This window comes from Mesoplodon mirus (genome assembly GCF_964341445.2).
Source record: "Mesoplodon mirus genome assembly, chromosome: 4".
Classification (NCBI taxonomy): domain Eukaryota; kingdom Metazoa; phylum Chordata; class Mammalia; order Artiodactyla; family Ziphiidae; genus Mesoplodon; species Mesoplodon mirus.
The window spans coordinates 159906621-159926325 of NC_138979.1; the positions used below are offsets into that span (position 1 = coordinate 159906621).

At 44.0% G+C, this 19705-nt stretch overlaps 3 protein-coding genes across 8 annotated transcripts in view; 1 reads left to right on the forward strand and 2 right to left on the reverse strand.

Moving 5' to 3' along the window:
* The window catches only part of DNAL1 (dynein axonemal light chain 1), a 41654-nt gene extending 33638 nt beyond the window's left edge, over positions 1-8016 (forward strand). For both annotated transcript variants that reach the window (XM_082617505.1, XM_082617506.1), the window contains exon 8: positions 1675-8016. In XM_082617505.1, coding sequence (XP_082473631.1) covers positions 1675-1715 — 41 coding nt within the window. In that variant the 3' untranslated portion in view covers positions 1716-8016. The remainder of the gene's footprint in view (positions 1-1674) is intronic.
* Positions 8017-11319: 3303 nt separating this feature from the next.
* Positions 11320-12381, reverse strand: PNMA1 (PNMA family member 1; the record flags this gene model as incomplete). The annotated part of the gene is made up of 1 exon (XM_082618790.1): positions 11320-12381. One exon carries the CDS (start codon positions 12379-12381, stop codon positions 11320-11322), a length of 1062 nt encoding a protein of 353 aa, XP_082474916.1.
* A 4714-nt stretch (positions 12382-17095) lies between these two features.
* MIDEAS (mitotic deacetylase associated SANT domain protein) overlaps positions 17096-19705 on the reverse strand; it is a 65568-nt gene continuing 62958 nt past the window's right edge. For all 5 annotated transcript variants that reach the window (XM_082617504.1, XM_082617502.1, XM_082617501.1 and 2 more), the window contains 3 exons: positions 19481-19693; positions 17777-17973; positions 17096-17399 (listed from right to left, as the gene is read on the reverse strand). In XM_082617504.1, coding sequence (XP_082473630.1) covers positions 17222-17399; positions 17777-17973; positions 19481-19693 — 588 coding nt within the window. In that variant the 3' untranslated portion in view covers positions 17096-17221. The remainder of the gene's footprint in view (positions 17400-17776; positions 17974-19480; positions 19694-19705) is intronic.

Sequence of the window (19705 nt, forward strand, 5' to 3'; positions counted from 1 at the left end):
CCAAATGTTAGTGGAACATGGAGCAGCTAGAACTCTCATACCCTGCTGGATAGTAATGTAACTTGGTATAACCTTGGAAAACTGGCATTATCTACAGAAGCTCTACATACATATCCCACATGACCCAGCAACTTTTCTCCTAGCTGTATACCCAGAAGAAAAGAGCATGGATGTTTACCAAAAGACCTGTATGACAATGCTCATTGCACCACTATTTTAATAGCTATAAATTGGAAACAACCCAAATGCCCAACAAAAATAGGATAAGTAAATTATGACATATTCGTACAATGGAATATTAAACAGCAATGAGAACGAATGAACTATAGCTTCACACAATATACGTGAATCATATAAACATAACGTTGAGCAAAAGAAGCCAGACACAGAGCGCACGCTACATCATTCTATTCATATCAGTTTCAAAATCAGGCAAAATAATCCATGGTGTTAGACATTAGGATAGAATATAACTTTTGTTGGGGGACAGTGACTGGAAGGGGACCTGAGGAAGTTTTGGGGGCTCTGATAATGTTCTCTTCCTAATCTGGGTGCTGGTTACCAGATGTGTTCACTTCGTATACATTTACCAATCTGTACACTTATAATTTGTGTACTTTGTATGTATATTTCAATAAAACATTCACTACCCCCCACAAACAGATGCTGTAGGGAGTACAGAGGGGTAAGACTCTGCTCGTTGCCATAAAGAAGAATCACACAGGAAGAGGCACTGGAGATGGCTCTTAATTAAGGGTAGGGCCTAGACGGAAGGGGTGTTACAGAGGGCATTCCAAAACGGAGGAGCTTGGTTAGCCAGGAGTCCAGAGGTAGTAGTCTGCAAGATGAGTTTGGGAGACAATGAGTTGATCAGTTCATCTGGAGTGGAGGGTGACTGGCTGAAGAGTTAAGACTGAACAGTTGACTAGGGTCCGATTGTGGGCATGCTTCAAATGCCAGAGCTCAGAAATGGCTGGCTCTTGGGCCAGTGAGAACCTGCAGATGTATTTTATTTTCTGTGCCTTGGTTCTTTTTATTTTTTTCCAATTTATCCCCAATGTTTAGTATTTGAGGGAGTAACATAAAAATTCAGATTCTGGTAATACTGGGATTGCGTATTTTATTGTGAAAAATGAATATTTCTTTGTGTTTAACATACAAAGTTTTTAGTGTGTATAGGGCCTTATTTTTCTGCCTGGTACTTGTAGGCATTTTTTTTTTTTTTTTCCTGGTACGCGGGCCTCTCACTGTTGTGGCCTCTCCCGTTGTGGAGCACAGGCTCCGGACGCGCAGGCTCAGCGGCCATGGCTCACGGGCCTAGCTGCTCTGCAGCATGTGGGATCTTCCCAGACCGGGGCATGAACCCGTGTTCCCTGCATTGGCAGGCGGACTCTCAACCACTGCGCCACCGGGGAAGCTCCTGTAGGCATTTTTATTTGTAAGTCTGCATTTGGGGACCTGAATATTTATAATTACTTATATTAATCCATTTGGGAATTCTCCTGAGAGGCTTTTTGGATAATTAGAAATTTAAAAGATTATTTTATGATATTATTTTTATTATGGCACACTTCTCAGCATCTCAGAACTCCTCAGGTTAACAGAAAAATATTTTCATTTAGAATTTAACAATCTCTTGAGAATGACCAGTAATAATTTTCTTTTTCATTTTAGGTACCCCAGTAATTAAAGAGGATGAGGAAGAAGATAACTAACACCACATTTTCCACTTTGTGTAACTTATTTAAATGTCGTAAGAACAACAGATAAGTTTTGTATAGTTGTCTATTTTAAAGATTCTGTGTGGGGCAAATGGTTCTTAAGATAAAACAAATCTTTCATTCCTTTTTTTCTCGTAACCTATTCAGTGTTTCTCCCCCAAAATGATAACACCAACTTTATATATTCTAGTTCTCTTTTTAGAAGCTATAAATTTTCAATTTTTGTCTTCAGTCCCAGTTATGTACTGCGTGGCCCCATCTACTGAAACCTTTATAGACCAGTCATTTTTAACAACAAAGGAACAAATGTGATTCTTTATTCAGTTTGTTTAGTTTTTTCATTTTTGTTTGTTTGTTTTTTTTAGGCCAGGCATTTAAATACTTAACTTTTGAATCTGTAGGCCATCTTTCTTGAAGGTCCATCTCTTCATGACTCAGAAGCACAAATGTGTCATGCCTTTGGTTTGGGAAGAGCTCCTCTGAGAAATATAGCAGCAGTCCTAGAATCAAGACTCCAAAGTCCAGTTTGAAAAACTATGGTGAAAAAAGGAAAAATTAGTACCTTGGAGGCCTTATAGCCCATGTTATATTTACTTATTTGTTGTTCCAAAAGTGTGTGCATTGTCAACTGGAATTTATTCTGTGTTTACCTGCATGTCCACTCAAGTCCTGCAAACAGTCAGCCAGTCATTCCGTGATCCAGGTCAGTGGTTAAAATGACGGTTATAATCACTCCTTTGACCAATACTTTGGCCTTATTACACATATGGACCTGACCTTAGGCACACTTTTTGGTTATAGTTCCTTATATTGGGTTGGCCAAAAGGTTTGTTTGGTTTTTTCCGTAGGATGGCTCTAGTAGCACTTAGTTGTCTTTAACTTCATTTGAAACAATTTTGTTAGATTGTATTGTGACAGCTGTCATATCAGCATGCATTTAAAAAAAAACATCAAAATTGGTGAATTTTTGTGTAGCCATTTTAATATTGAAGATGGAAGAAAAAAAGCAACAGTTTTGGCATATTATCCTTTATTATTTCAAGAAAGGTAAAAACACAACTGAAACTCAAAAAAAGATTTGTGCAGCCTATGGAGATGGTGCTGTGGCTGATCGAACGTGTCAAAAGTGGTTTGCGAAGTTTCGTGCTGGAGATTTCTCGCTGGAAGATGCTCCACGGTCGGGTAGATCAGTTGAAGTTGATAGCCATCAAATCAAGACATTAATTGAGAACAATGAATGTTATACCACGTGGAAGATAGCCAACGTACTCAAAATATCCAAATCAAGAGCTGAAAATCATTTGCTCCAGCTTGGTTATGTGAATTGCTTTGATGTTTGGGGTCCACATAAATTAAGCGAAAAAAACCTTCTAGACTGTATTTCTGCATGCAATTCTCTACTTAAACGTAACAAAAACGTTCCATTTTTAAAACAAATTGTGAGGGGCAATGAAAAGTGGATACTGTACAATAATATGGAATGGAAGAGATGGTGGGGCAAGCGAAATGAACCACCACCAACTACACCAAAGGCCGGTCTTCATCCAAAGAAGGTGATGTTGTGTATATGGTGGGATTGGAAGGGAGTCCTCTATTATGAGCTCCTTCTGGAAAACCAAACGATTAATTCCAACAAGTGCTGCTCCCAATTAGACCAACTGAAAGCAGCACTCGTCGAAAAGCATCCGGAATTAGTCAACAGAAAACACATAATCCTCCATCAGGATAAGGCAAGACTGCATGTTTCTTTGATGACCAGGCAAAAACTGTTAGCGCTTGGCTGGGAAGTTCTGATTCATCCACTGTATTCACCAGACATTGCACCTTCAGATTTCCATTTATTTCGGTCTCTACAAAATTCTCTTAATGGAAAAAATTTCAATTCCCTGGAAGACTATAAAAGGCACCTGGAACAGTTCTTTGCTCAAAAAGATAAAAAGTTTTAGGAAGATGGAATTATGAAGTTGCCTGAAAAATGGCAGAAGGTAGTGGAACAAAAGGGTGAATACGCTGTTCAATAAAGTTCTTGATTAAAATGAAAAATGTGTCTTTTATTTTTACTTAAAAACCAAAGGAACTTTTTGGCCAACCCAATATGTTAGATAAGTAAATATATATAAGCAGTAGTTATATCTGAATTCCTAGCCTAAATGTTGGCCATTCATATTTTTTAAAATTTGCCCTAATAACTTTGGTCTGTTGACCCTCATGTTGAGAGAAGTGATTGTTGTAAGGGTGTAGAACTTGAAAGGCTGGATTTGGTACCTTTCAATAAGTGAAATTTAGTATTTCAAAATATATTTTTTCAAAAAGTTTAAGTTAAACAGCTCTTAAAATGAATTATGTATATGTTTGTGGATGGAAAAGAGATGTTTCATTATGGAATCCCAGGCAAACGGCATTATTTTTGAGGATTGCCTCTTCTGTGAAGCATAGCAGGTGATTTAACCTCAGAATTGCAAAGCAATAGTTGGATACAGAGCTTGGAATTTATCATATAAGAAAAAATTGTTCTTGGAAAATGCAAGATACGGTAGTCAGTAACCAGATGAAGTCCATAGTAGGCTGTGACTGAGTCACTGATAGATTGCAAAAAAGACGTCAGAGGCCCCCTGCCATATTGTGCCTAAAGTCCCTCAACCAGAAAGTATTGGCTCCTATTTCCCAATTTACTTGTGTAAAACTAGTCAAAGAGGGAACAGTCATTTTTAAAAAGTGATTGCATAAGTAGTCCTGGCTTTCAGAAGTTTTCAGCTGTCATTTAAGTAGGAATTACATGATTTCTCTGAGTCACTCTGATCAAAAGGGACCACTGCTTTGACAATCAATTCTAAATAAAGGTCCAATACTATTTTTAGCTTCCTTTTGCTCTTCCTTACAGTCTGATAGGAAGAAATCTTTACTCTGACTGGCTTATACATTCAAAGCCTTTGACTATTTCTTTTGTGAACCATAGGCAATGCGAATTTTCCTTGGTGATGTTTAAACTAAGAAGACGATCTTTTCTTGTACTCTGCACTTCATCTAGTAGGTAAGCTTAAAGCCCTATTGCTAGGTATGGATGTATTTTCTAAAAGTTATGCTGGAAGTGAATATAGTAGGGAATGCATGAATGACTTCATACTGAATTTATTTATAAAATGGCTTACAGTGTTGGTGTTTGGTTTTTCTGAATTCTTAATATAGAAACTAATTTTCTCTGTTTCTCCTTGTTTCTTAATGTCTTTTAATCACTGGTAGTTCTCAGAGAAGTGTAAGGTGCTTTTCTGTGTCCATTTCACACAAAATTCATAATTCAGTTCCACTCAACAAATACTGAATGACTTCTGTGCCTCCTTTTCTTGGAATTAAAGCCAGAATCCATGTTATTAGAAAATGGAAGATAAGGTATATGAAGAAGTTCAGAATATTCTCTCAAATCATTCCTTAAATCATCCTTTACTGCTGCAAATTTAGCTGATATTAAATGCTTTTGGTTTATGCTTCTTGGATTAGATATTTGACCTACTTGGAAGAGATTCTCTCTGTGCTCCTTGTTTAAAGCATTATGCCATTTTAGTGGATCATTCAATTTCTTCTGTTCTTATAATGATGGAATCAGTACAGTATTTTAATTTTTCACAGGAAATTTTATTTTCGTCTACCAAGGAATTCAGCTTTCCTACGTTTCCTAACATTAAGCTTATGGCTGTATTACCTAGTCAGATCTTGAAAGGTTTTTGTGTTCTCTGTAAATAGGCATTTGTTCCTTTAAACCAGAGTTTCTCAACCTTGGCACTATTAATATTTTAGGCTGGATAATGTTGTGGGGAGGGGGGCTGTCCTTTGTAGTACAGGATGTTTAGCAGCATCTCTGGCTTTACACATTAGATGCCAGTAGAACCCTCTCCCAAGTTGTGACAATCAGAAGTGTCTTCAGACATTGCCATCTATCCTCTGGGGCAGAAGGGTGGGAACAAAAGAACCAGTGCTTTGTAGCAACATTCCTTTTTCCAAGGTCCATTTATTTTCACTCTGTAGCCATATGCTACCTGAGTTGTTATTGGAGAGAAGGTGATGTATTTAATAATCATGGATGGAAGGAAATGGTCACTGGTGTTTTCCTTTGTCATGCTCATTTTAATAATTTTCACATAACATTAGAAACTCAGGGCTGGAAGGTTCAACTTGTTTTTTTAGCAGGGCCTCAGCTTTTATTGTTTAGCATTCTTATCTTAGGACAGTAATTATTAACCAACCTCTCTCCTACTATCAAAAATAAACCAATTTTATGATAGATTTTGCTTTGTCTCTAAAGTTTAACATTTTAAGTGTACTTTAGAAAATGGATCATCCTTCTTAGGTGTTCATTCTTTAAGTATTCATTCATTGTCCAATAATGCACAAATTTTGTAGACTGTAGCAGTCATTAAATACAGAAAAATATTGTATAAAATTTGGTAATCATATATGAAAGTAGCTGGTGTAGACACTGATTTTGCATGTGGACCGAAGACTATCTGGTCACGATAACTGGCCAGTAACTTGGTATGGTTACTGGATCTATTCCACAAATAGAGGTGGTATAAGACACGTAAATGTGGTTCCTCTATAGAAAGAAATTTTGACTTGAATATAGATGCTTCTTCTGATACCTCTTACCAGTGGTCTGAAGTAGAATAAAGAGGAGTACGAAATGAATCTTAACTGTTAACTTATTCTAAGAGTTGGTGATGTGTAAGTAGAGTTGAAGGTGGTTATCTATGTGACCCAGAATCTTCCAGCTGGATTTTTCTTAGGACTAAATGGAAAAAAGTATAGGGCCTAGAGAGGTTGGATTAAATCATTAACTTTAAAAAATTGGGGGGGGAAGTGTCAAAGCATCAATCATGAGTAGTCTGATTGTCTGTTCACAAAGACCTTACATTGTTAAGTATTGGTAAAGGAGGAAAAAATAACTGCTAAACTGAAAAGTTACCCTTTACCAGAAATTAATTTCTTTGGCACACATTTTCTTTATTTGGGCTGCTTAATGTGCCTGTAAATAATTAAATATAAAACAAGATTCAGTGTAGCAGAGTTGGTGCTTCTGACATAGCTAACTTGACCATATTCCTTAATCTTCATTTTAGCATGAGTGTTTTTAACTATAAAGTAAGTGCAATAAAAAAATTAAAGGTATTTTTTTTAAATCACTGAACTTTTAGAAATCCCTCATCTATATCTCTATTCCTGCCTTTTATCAACCATTGACTTCAAAGAAAGAAAACTGAAAAACTAGACTGAGTCTTACCTTTTTCTAACCTAAGATAAATTTTCACTTGACACTTGGAGAAGTCATAACTGGATTCTAGTTAATTTCCCATATTGGGCAGGTTAGAAGGGAACCAGCCAACCAAATTATGATCTAGCAAATTTAACAAGGGGGTGGGGGAGAGTAAGCTATTTTTCAGTAGATTTGCACTTTAAAATGAACTGGATGTTGGTGGAAAGTACTCTCAAAGGGAAGATGGGTAAATACCTAGCCTGCATGTGGATATTAGAGAATCAAACCTCATCCTTGCTCATTCTAAGCCCACCTGAGCAGTAGTTGTGTGTCAGCATAATCAGAGCCAGGATTTCCCTATTATTTCCTTACTTGGTGTCATCTTTCATGTCTGCTACATTAAGTCATCCTTCTGGGGGATGTATCAAGTAGAATTTCCTACTCAGAATAGAAACTTTGTGAGTTATCTTTCCTACATCTAGATTTTAAAAATTAATTTAGATGTTGGCTAGATTAAGTTGTGGCTAATGTTACAAGGGTGGGGAGTTCTTTGCTTATTTGATCAGCAGGGTACCTGCCTCTGAGGTGCTATTGCCTAGAGTGATCAATTCCATCAAGACTGGTGAGTTGGTAGCTGTAGAGAATATACATATGGCCAGCTTCTCCCAGGGTGTCAGTCATGATCACGAGCATCACTCCAGAATCTTTGGCTTCTAGAACCAACTCCATTCTGAAGAACATTTTAACATCTATTATTATGTTGGTAATAATCTTTTATATGCAGGAATTTTGTAGCATGTCTTTATGACTAAACTTACTGTGTTAAATTATTTAGAAATGTTGAGTTTCTGAATGTTATTTTGTGAGATGTTTTAAAATAGTAATAAATTGTGTTATTTTATAAAAAAAATTAATGTGTATCTTTTTTGGTTACATGTCCATTAGTTTTACCTAATATAGAGCAATGTGAACTTCCAATGATATTCAGTTCCGAAGAAACTCAGTGTTTGGATAACATATTCCACACAGCTTGTGTGTGTGTGAGAGAGAGAGAGGGAGAGAAAGAGAGAATTGGGGATTGACTCATTTCTTTATGCCAAAAATTTTTTTTTCAGTAGTTTACTACCAATGATAACCTCCTCTCTCAAGTTTGTAAGTCTTCCCCAGAAGTTCTCTGGGCACAATTTCAAATGACTAGGATCCTGGAAGGAGCACTTCCAGAGACAGCAAGTTACTACTACACTTGGTTATTCCTAGTCCTCTCCTGACTTCCAGAAGTGTACAAGGTTAAGGTTGGCTGATAGGCCCTTGATTTGTGGTCTGGAATGACCTGACGTTGGCTAGCCCTTTTTTGATACACAAGAAACAGGAAGAACCCAGCAATGAATAGCAGTAATATTACACATTTTCCCAGCATATATTCTGTGCTATCAGTCAAATGTAATTTTGGTTGCAGAATGGGAATATAGTGCAGTTTCTACTTCTTTATTCCACAATTCTTCGGTTGTGAGGATGTTTCTTGCTGCTCTCCTCCTTTAAAAGGCAGAAAGATTTTAATTTGTACCTATTAAGAGAAAACCTTAGGCTTCCCTGGTGGTGCAGTGGTTGAGAATCCGCCTGCCAGTGCAGAGGACACGGGTTCGAGCCCTGGTCCAGGAAGATCCCACATGCCACGGAGCAACTAAGCCCATGTGCCACAACTACTGAGCCTGTGCTCTACAGCCCGTGAGCCACAACTACTGAGCCCGCGCGCCACAACTACTGAAGCCTGCTCGCCTAGAGCCCATGCTTTGCAACGAGAAGCCACTGCAATGAGAAGCCTGCGCACCACAACGAAAAGTAGCCCCCGCTCGCCGCAACTAGAGAAAAAGCCAGCGCGCAGCAACGAAGACCCAATGCAACCAAAAATAAATAGTTTAAAAAAAGAGAAAACCTTAATTCAGATCATAAATAGCACGTTATTTTTAGTTAATTGTTTCCTAGAACAAAGGGTGAACATCTAGGATTCTGACATTTTTTCTGCCATATATATATTACATTAAATATATGTATGTATATGTAGATATATACAATTATTATATATAATAAAAGAATTCTAAGTGATGACTTTCCCTTCTAAAATGCAATCAACTCTGCAGCCATAAAAAGATGGCATATCCCTATGTACAGGTAAAGTATGCCCATAACATACTGGGTGAAAAAAGTGAAGAACCTATTATTTCTTTTTGTTGTAAATGTAGCGTGTGTGTGTGTGTGTGTGTGTGTGTGTGTGTGTGTGTGTGGTGGGAGGAGGGAGTATGTTTATGATGGAGTGTTGGGGAGAAGGTAGGAGTGAGTGTGTGAAGACAGAACTGTGAGGTATGGAGAGTGTGTATGGAGCGCCATGGCTGTGGGAATGGAGGAGGAAGTTATGAGTGGGGAGGAGGGGCAACGGGGATGTTTGTCGGGGGAAGTGAAGATTTGCGTGTCTGTTGTGGGGTCCAAGATGTGGAGATGTGTTGAGAAGAGTGTGAGAGGGAGTCACAGACATGATATGATAAGTGAGGACATGAATAATTGTACAGAAAAATCTTAGAACATATACCAATATCAGCCTTCATAAATAAAATTTTTTACCTTGTGATTGTTATGCAGGCCAGCTATAAATTTAAAGCCTTGTTACTAGGGGAAAACCCCACTGAATTCTTATGTTCATTTAATCACTTCTGGATTTACTAGAATTTCAAAAGAAGGACATCTTCAGTCACTGAATCTCTGCAACCAAACAAACATGTCTTTAAGCCGTATTTCCCTTCTTATATCCTCTTGATATAAATGGCTGCTGCAATACTGAAGCATTAATTTTATACAGGTATGATGAGTTATTCCTGCAGTGAAACATTTTTAGCTGAAAAAAGATTTAAAAGGGGAAAAAAAGCACTACTAGATAACCTCCTAAACCATTTCAGGATTTTCTAACATCTAATAGTAAGTTAACATTTACTTGTGTCTATTTTGCCTTCAAACATTTGTCTTGTAGAAAACATGCAAAAATTGAATATATTAAAAAGTATTGCTGGGGCTTCCCTGGTGGCACAGTGGTTAGGAATCCGCCTGCCAATGCAGGGGACACGGGTTCGAGCCCTGGTCTGGTAAGATCCCACATGCCGTGGAGCAACTAAGCCCGTGTGCCACAACTACTGAGCCCGCGTTCTAGAGCTCGCGAGCCACAACTACTGAAGCCAGGGCGCCTAGAGCCCGTGCTCCACAACAAGAGAAGCCACCGCAATGAAAAGCCTGTGCACCGCAACGAAGAGTAAGCCCCCACTCGCCACAAGACAAAGCCCGCATGCAGCAATGGAGACCGAACGCAGCCAAAAATAAATAAATTAAAAAAAAAAAAAAAAAAGCATTGCAATTTAAAGTTACAAACTATGATATAAAGCTTAAAGTAAAACAACTGAGGTTTGGGTGTTTTTTTTTTCAGTGACATGGAGAAGTCTTCCTAAGAAAAGAAAATATAATAGAGCTTAATTACACTGAAAGTTTTTTATACATGTCAGAAAAACAAGACAGTAGCATTTAACAAATATTTCTATTAATATACATGTATTTGATAACTTCAAATTTAGAACACTTAGAATCAGCATGAACAAGGTAAGCTACACTTCAGTGACAAAGATTTGAACTGGGGGAATAGATCCTGTAACTGGTTCACATTAACCTCCCCTTGCAATCTGTATCTGTATCTTGTCCGGTGAGAACTTGGTTTACACAGCTTTACAAGTGCAGTAGTTTTCTAACAACCCATTTTGTAGTCTCGGAACACTTTTCAGTTAAACTGATTTAGATGTTTAAAGATGAAAAATAAGAAATTTGCACTCTAAATTTGAATATCTAATTCACACTTCTTTACATTAATGTAAATCAGGAACAACTTACAGTAAACGCAAAAACTATTCACGACAGTAGTAACAGTTCACATTTTTACTGAACACTTCTTGTGTCAGCCAGGCTCTGCACTAAACATCTGAACATGCAATTTCACATTTAATTACCTCGATGGGAAGTGTCATGGGTTCACGTTTTCCACAACTGATGATGATGCAAGCTGATGACAGCTTGCACTGAGCACTCGTGTCCAGACCTTTCCCTAGCATCGTAGCTAGCATGAGTCACTTGTACCGCAGCAGCTCTGGTGCTTGTTTGCACGATTTTACTAATGTTACATGAATACGCAGGCCTGACTCCCCCCCCCAAAAAAAAACATGGCTAAGTCTTTACTACTAGGAGACACACCTGTAAGACAGCATAGAGACAACGAACGAAAGCAGCTGTGATCTAGGTCTGCACTAAAGCCCCTTTTCTGGGGACTCAGAAGTGCCCCTCCAGGCCTAACTGCAGGAGGGCAGCCTCAGCCTCCTCCTCCTCTTCCTTGGCCTCCTCCTCGCGGATCTGCACCAGCAACTGGAAGAGGTTTGGGGCTGGCCCTTCCGCAGCCCCGGTCAGCCACAGCTGCCTTCGGATGGCCCCGCTGTGGTTGGCCCCGGCAATGACCTGCTCCAGGCGCGCTTGATTCACGTTATCTTTATCTATGGCCCCCTTCTCCACCACCTTCTGCAGCAGAGGCTCCAGACGAATGACATAAGCAGATAACTTTTCTCCTGGGTTCTGGTAAGTGTTCAGAAATCTGACCTGCGCATCCCTAGAGCTCTCCACGCTCCCAAACACCTGCTCAAGCGCCTTCAGGCATTCGGCGGTGGTAATCGCAGGGTTGCTGATCTTGAGGATGCGTATGACATCAGCAGCAGGGCCTCTAAGACTCTCCATCAACCGCCGCCTCTTTTCCACATCTGACACCTGCCACTCCTCTATGACCTCATTAGTGTGCTCCAGCCAGGGATCAAATGTCTCCTCTCCAGGCCCCAGGATGTCCCTCCCGGAGAAGAGTGTCAGCTTCTTGTACCATAAGGACTCAACAAGAGGCTGAATAACATTATCCAAAATATAGTTTAGCATCTCTGCTGGCATATCTGGGCCTGGGGCCGGAGTGGGGTTCTGAAACCCAAGGACACGGGCAACATCTTGCACGGTCCACCCCTCTCTTGCTAGGAAGAGGTGCAACCTTTCTAGAAATTCAGCATCGGAAGTCGGGGGCTTAAAGACCACTTTCCACACCCCTCCTTTACCTGGCATCTCCCTGGGGATCGCGGTGTAATCGACAGCGCCAGTGAGCTCTAACAAGGCTACTTTGGCATTCTCTTCCCTCCAGAACATTCTCCCAAGCACTCGATAGGGCACCTGGGGCATCGCAGCCTGGAGGGTCTCTTCGATTTCAGCCTCATCACAGTTCACGGGGATCCCCCAGACCAGCAGGGCTCTCTGGGAGTTCACATCCATCCCCCTACACCAGTCTTCCAACAGTGTCATCGCCATTTTGCCAACTATAAAGGGCCCCAATTTTACAAAATACGGGTTACTGTGGTTCCCTGTGCTCTAGGACTTAGGACAACAGCAGACACTCCCCCGCAATATGCCCGAGGAGTCAAGCTTCACGCAACCACGATTAACAAACGACACCAGAGTCCTGCTCTCGTCCTTTCGCTGGCCCCCAATGTCAGTCCGCGTTCTCGGAGCGAAGCCTGCGGAATGCTCAGTTACGCGGCCACCGCCATCTTGCGTCTCTGGTCGGGGTCCGCGGGCCGGGTCCTCCACCTGCAGGCAGGGTGTCGCGTCGCAGCTCAGAGGCGAGGAGTGAGGGAGGACGGCGAAGGAAGGAGCCGCCGGGCTGTAGAGGCCGCCGGGGTGTAATTGCGGGGCGTGGCCTTCTGTTCTCCTCAGCCCGGGCGCCAGGCACTCGCGGCTGCTCCCGGCGTCAACCGGGCTTTCGCGGTCGGAGCCCGGCCTTCAGGCGCGCGAGAAGCCGCTTCTCTGCAGACGAGAACTGTGCCGCCCCCGGAGGAAGAGACTATCCCGAGGTCGCAGCGGCGGCAGCGGGGCCAGCCCGAGAGAGGCTCCTTCGCTGGCGCAGGTGCCCGTCTGGGCTGCGAGGACGGCCAGGGACCCAGAACACAGGCGACGGGGGCGCGGGTAGGATGCAGAAGCAAGGCTAGAGGCGGCGCAGACGAAGGCCCGCCGCGGCGACTGCGCGCGCGGGCTGCTGCCGGTTGAGGCGGGATGCCGCAGCGCGGCTTCCGGCTGGTCAGACCCGCAGCCAGCCGAGGCGTTAAGGCCGCAGTGGAAGGCGGGGCCAACCGGCAAGCGGCTTTCGCCCCGCCCTGCCCCGCCCCCGCGGCCGAGCCTGCGCGAGCGTAGCCACGGCAACGGCGGCCCAGAAGACTGGCGACCCGAGTGCTCCGGCGGCCCGCAGAAGCGAGCGGTTGCCTTGGTGCCAGCAAGGAGCTCCGGGCATTAATTTCTCTGACGGCGTGTTTCCTTTTTCACATTTTCCAGATTTTTTTTTCTCACAAAGCACTGTATTTAAAAGATGATAATATAACTCTGGAGTGGATTTAAGATGATATGCGTCCGTCAAGGAAGATTGTCTACCCACGTCGCTCGTTCAAGTCAATGCTGTATAAGAAAATACCTCATACCATCTGATCGCACTCTGCAACCTCCGCGAATTTCATCCCAATGAAACTAAAACGTTGTAAGTGTGCTGTGTGTTTGTGTGAGACACTGAGTTGAGACTTTTTCTTGTCTAAAATTTTGTAAGAATATCTAGATCTATTTAGTAACCTTTGTAGCCAGGCAAACGCTAACGTGTTATTTCCCCTGTCCTGGCATCATTGACAGTGAGCTGATAAAACAGAATCCTTACGGTTCAACAACGTCAAGTAATCCCTTGCAAGCAAACCAAGGCCTATTTACGTCAATCCCAGATGGTGAAAATCTCCCCAGAAGGACACAGCATTCAACTCTGAATTTTTAAAACCTTATTTAATAAAAGGTTTAAAGATACAGAAGAACATTCAAAAGTAAATAAGTTACATAGGTACATTACAATCACATCAGCAAGATTTTCTTTAGTGTGTTAATTTTTTTTATAAAAAGCACACAAAAAATAAAATCTTCAGTCTGGTCTATCACAACTGTACAGCAAAAGAGGTAATATTTATATATATGTACACTATTTTAATATGTAACAGTCTTTTTAAAAAAGGGTGCCACAGGCAGCAAACACACAAAAGGCAGTGTCTGATATTTTTCAAAATAAAAGGAATATACTTATTTATATGCTATTAAAATATTTGTACAATAATTACAGACTGTCAAGGCTATTCCTGTGCTCCGTCCCCTCCAACAAGGCCTTCGACTGAGAGACGAATGAAAAGGTGAAACAGCTGCAAATTGTGAGAGGCAAATATTAACACAGCAAAAATATGGGGAGGACATACAGTTGTTTTATAAAAATATGCATACTTCCTATAAACCTAAGGAGTTAGGCTTGCCAGTCTGGTAATAAATACCGTCCCAGAAAAGTGAGCCCCAATAAAAACATACTTAAATAGCTGAGGCTTGCGTATGTGTTGTATTCCTCCTTCATCTTAACATCTGGCACATGAGAAGAAAGAGGTTAGGTCACTGAGGCAGTTAAATATAGGGGATCCCTTTAGACGTAAGCAGCACACGACCTCTGTGCCAGGGGTGGAAGTGGGTAGCAGAAGGGATGGGTGTGTACCTTAGTTGTGAGGGGGGCTGCTGAAGGCATGGAGGACAGTGCTGAAGCACTGTCTCCGTGGGTGGGTAAGAGACCTCAGAAACGGTCTAGAACACAGGCACTAGGTTAGTTTCATGCCCTTAGCTGAGTGTAGATGGAGGCTGAGAGATGGATATGTGACATGGTGTGGGGAGGACATTATAAAGCTGAAGGTGTTTGTCATTTAACGTCTTAAAGCAAAGAGCTCTGAATATAAGAAAAAAGAAAAAACAAAGTAGCCTAATGGTTCACAGGGAGAAAGCACCATAAAGGATATACGTATGCCAGCTTCTATGGGTGCACCTACTTTATTGGCAGGTCACTTGCCACAGTTGCATCTGCCCTCTAAACATTTTCCCTTTTACACTGCATTCTAGATATAAACCCATTCTGGAGCATAAACCCTTCTAAAATACGGTGTTGGGTAGGGTTAATACAGAGAGGTACCATCTTGATTTTCTCCACCTATATTCACCTGGTCTGGTCTCCATGAGCTTAGAAGAGGAGAATCGCTCTAGAGAAGGAGGTTTCTGTTACCACGTGTCCAAAAAAGAAGCCTGAAACTAAATACGATTTAAATAGAAAAAACCTTGGGAAACTTAAGTAGCACTTTGGGGCAAAGCTGCGAAGGCACTCATATTACATATGTGATTTAGAAGAGAGCCTAAATTTGCTACCCTCCTGTTTTTGGAGGGTATACCAGATTTTTGCAGTCTTGGGCCGTTGAGCTTGTAAAAGCCTATGGAAGAAACTAATTGGGAAGTTAGAGGTCTAGGTAGCCATCAGAAGTTGGGGAGGGGAGAGAATTTTGTAAAGTCCCATAGCTGGGCTCATGTATAACCATATTAATGCATAAATGAATGCTAATACATACCTGATAGTGCATAGTTTAGAAACAAAACTCCCTCCCCACTCCCAGCTACCAATATGACGCCTTTAGGCTATCTCAGAAGAGTAGCAGAATGAATACTTTTTGGCTCCTTCCTAACATGGATTCACTTAGAACTTCTTTTACACAACTAAAGTTGAATAGCAAGATCAGAAAAATAACTCAGCCCTCCTTTGGGACTGGCAAGTGAAGGGACCTCCAGAATCTTCCAGCCCTTCCACTTCAGTGACTCCACACCAAATATGGCTTCAAGCCAGAAACAAAACCAGAATCTGGCTTCCAGCCAATCCCCTCAAGCTACTTGAAAGTACAGCCAAAGAAGAGGTAGCAACAAGAACTGCCTTTGATCTCCCTTGATCCTGCTAGTCTCCGTGTGCCTTTGTGACATCTTCCACCTTTCCGCCCTCTTTCAGTGCTACCATTCCTATTGGCAAAACGAGGGACTTTAGGGTCTTGGAAATGTGGGGGGGAGGGTGGTGCCAAGAAGGTGCCTTGTTTTGGGATAAATGCACTTGGGCCTCTGGAAAGGAGGAATCCCCTGGTCCCTGAGAGGATGTTAAAAATTAAATATTAAGAATAAATAAATAGCTCCCAAATGACACAAGTCAAGGAATGAAGGCTCCTGTCCCATCTGGCTAGGAGACCTCCCCCTCCCAGGGAAGGATCCAGAAATCTCCAGCATGCAGGACTGAGGGCTGAGCTGTGGATATCAGCACTAGACCAGGTGGGGTGGGGTGAGGTGGCAGCTGCCAAGGGCAGGACAGAGGCAGGCAAGAAACTTGCACCAAGGAGGAGCAGGCTGGGCCTAGGCTAAGCTCCCTTAGCAGCCTCCAGGGCCCAAAGGAATTTGGCAAAAAGGTGGGAAGCAGGAAAAGCCAAGGCTTATCAAAAGCTCTCTCAGGCCTAGCCCTGTAGCAGCCCTGCAGCTTCCTTCCTCTGCACAGTTTCCTTCCCTCCAGCAGGCTGAGAGCTTGCAAAGAACATTGGCTCCTTCCCCAAACATCTGAGAAAACTTTCCAGCCCCAGCAGGCTGCTAGCGAGCAGCAAAGGGATAGGTACCAGTCCTGGTCCCTCTCCCTGCACCCGTTCTGGCAGCCTCCCTCCCACGGAGGACGTGGCCTCTCTGAGGACATAGTCACTGGAGCAGCATGGCCTGGACACTGCCGCACAGGAGACAGCACAGATGCCAGGCTGAGCTCTCTCTCGGAGATGGCCACCACACTCCTTCCCACGGAGTCCCTCTTTCCGGGGCTTGGGGCAGGGCCTGTACAGGTCCCCTGGGGCGGGGGATTAATGCTGCCAAGGGGGCGCGCTTGTGCTTGTCTCTCCATGGTGACCTAAGGGAGCAAGGGAAACAAAGAGGGAGAGAAGCGACCTCGTGGCGTGGCGGCAGAGGTCCATGTGAGAGGCAGCTGCGGCAGCGCTGGAGCCCCTCCCCACGGGCAGCCCCAGCGAGCAGGGACTCTCCCAGTCCCAGGAAAGCAGGAGGGAAACTTCCGACAGACCAAATGCAAGAGAACTGGATCCTGCAGCCCTTAACACTGCTCCTGGGCCCTGTATAAGTAAAAGAGCCGTTTATTTAATTGTATCCGTTTTGCAAAGACAAGTCCACGTGATCTCTCCCTCTGGAGGTTCCAGTGCTGGCAGAGCGTCTCAGGCTGGAGCAGGGCCCGGAGCCCCGGGCGTCAGCCCCTCTCGCCCGCGCTGCTCTCCTCCCTCAGGGCCGGCTGGTGGGGGGAGGCGGCTGCAGTGGCCGCAGCGGCCGCGGCCTCTTTCTCCTTCTGCCTCAGAGCGGCCGCCTTCTTCTCCTGCTCGGCGTGGCTCTTCATGTGAGCGCTGCGGCTCTTCACCTTGTAAAACACCCTGTAGCCGGGAAGGAGGGGCTCCATTAAGAGGTCTGTCTCCACCCCTGGGACCTCCACGCTACAGCACGTGCGTGCGTGCGTGCGTGTGTGCGTGTGTCTGTTCTGGGGGCTCCCCGGCCCTTCTGGCTTGCTCCGCGCCACGTGGTCCAGCCCCACCCTCCAACAAGGGGACCCATGGGCTCCCGATTCAGTGCCATCATCCCTCTTCTGAAAGCTGCCAAGGGACGTCACTGCCCGGGGAAACCCTCTGAGCCAATCAGGAGACAGGGCGAAAGCTGTGACTCCTCCTGCTTCTCCCCAGGAACCGACGTCTGCCCCTCCCCCAACCGCAGCCAACCTACCAGGTCCCAGTGGAGACTGGGACTGCCTTCTTACCTGCCACATTTTTTACACGGAAAAGTGTTCTCCTGATTCTGGCTCTTATTAAATGGCTCTGGTTTTTTCTTCTTCTCCGAAAAAGGAAGTGCCCTACGTGACTTCCCTGGCCCCTCCCTTGGCTTCTCTGAGGCCTGGCCACCCGCAGATCCAGGGGCATTGGATTCGTGGCTTCGGAGGATGAGGATGTCATTGGCCTGGAGAGGGTCAAACAAGGAGAGCTAAGAGATATGGGGAAGAGAGGATCCCGAATTATGCAATATCAGTGAACAGAGGGCTTTTAAAGATCATACACTCATTCCAAATGGTCCCCTAGCATCCTCTTGAATCTTTCCAGTAACAAGGCACTCACAGCTGTGTTTTCACAAATTGCTGGTACCGTAATTACGTGGGACAGCCCTAGCTGCTATAGGACTTCCTGATGCATCTGACAGGGGTTTTGGTGTCTCTGTTAATGACATGAGTTCATGTTTTCAGTCATTTAGTCTATTCATGACTTCATTCCATAAATGACCTTCAAATCTGTGTAACATGCCAGGTTACACAGGGGATACAGAGGTGACAGGAGCCCCTGCCATCAGAGAACTCACAGTCTGAAGGGACAGACATGCAGGCAGTTAGCTCATGACAACATGAGCCACCATGGGAAACGCCAAGCAGGCGCCAGAGAGCACAGGACGCCTGGTGCAGACCTGGAGAGGTGCTGCTCAGGGTATGCGAACCATGGACCTCGGGTTAGGGGAGCCCCAGATGGCCATTAAGAGTCACACACGTGTGCACTGGATCAAACCCCACAGGAAAGCATTCATAAAAGTTCAGCAGAACTCAGTGGCATGTGTACACTGAGCACAGCTCTTGGAGAAGGAGCACAGACAAGGCTCAGAAGGGAGCAAACAGCTGTGTGTCTACAGTTTGTGAGGGTTTTCCTTCAAGTTTAAGTGTACAACACAAATTAAACAAACAAACAAAGACTCTCAGAGTAGTTCCGCAGCAGACCCTACCCAGCCCTCTCTCTCTTGGGGGACCTCTCCCTGACAAGGAACAGCTCTGGCTGCTATGTCTTGCTTCTTGGCCTGTGATGTGGTGGACAGAACACTGCACTAGGAGGACCTGGGGTGGGACCTCAGGCAAGTCACTTAGCATCTCTGAACCCAGCTTCCTCCATTGGTAAGGTGGGGGCTAACACTTTATGGGGTTATCGCGAGGGATGAATGAGATAATGAACAGGAAAGCACTTCACCGACAACATGTGTGAGGGGCCATTGTTGTTATTCCCATTGTTTCAGCTCAGTTTCAGAATCCTTGTCAGGGACACGGCTCTCTTAGGGGGAGCCCTGTCTGAACTGTAAGTCAGGAATACTTCCCCAGTGTCCCACACACCTGGGTTTTCACAAAGCCTTTTTCTCCTCTGTGACTCAGATACAGAAGCAGTAGAGTGTAAAATCAATAGCGGATTCCGGAGTCAGGCTGCCTACTAGCTGTCTTATCTGGGACCTCAATTTCCTTCTCTGTAAAATGGGAATAATGACAGTAACTACTACATGGAGTTATGAGGATAAAATGAGTTAACAGCATAAACTATCTAGTGCTTTCCTGCCATGATGATGATCATCATCATGTTCCTGCTCTGCCCTCCCTCCCACACCCCTGGGCCCAGCTCCAGCCGTCCTGGCCCTGGGCTCCCCCAGTGGAGGTCACACTTACCGACTCATTGGCCTGTAGTGTCTGCGTGGCTTTGACCGCCGCTGCCCGCCGGCTTCGCTCTCGCCCCTCTTCCTGGTCCCCCTTCTCCTGGGTCTCTGGCATCTCTTCCTCCTCCTCCTTTCTGGTCTCCTTTACTTCCTTCTTAGGCTCTAGCCTCTCTTCACTTGGGGACTCTCTTCTGGGAGGAGGCACCCTGGGGAACTTCTGGGAAGTCTATGGGGGACA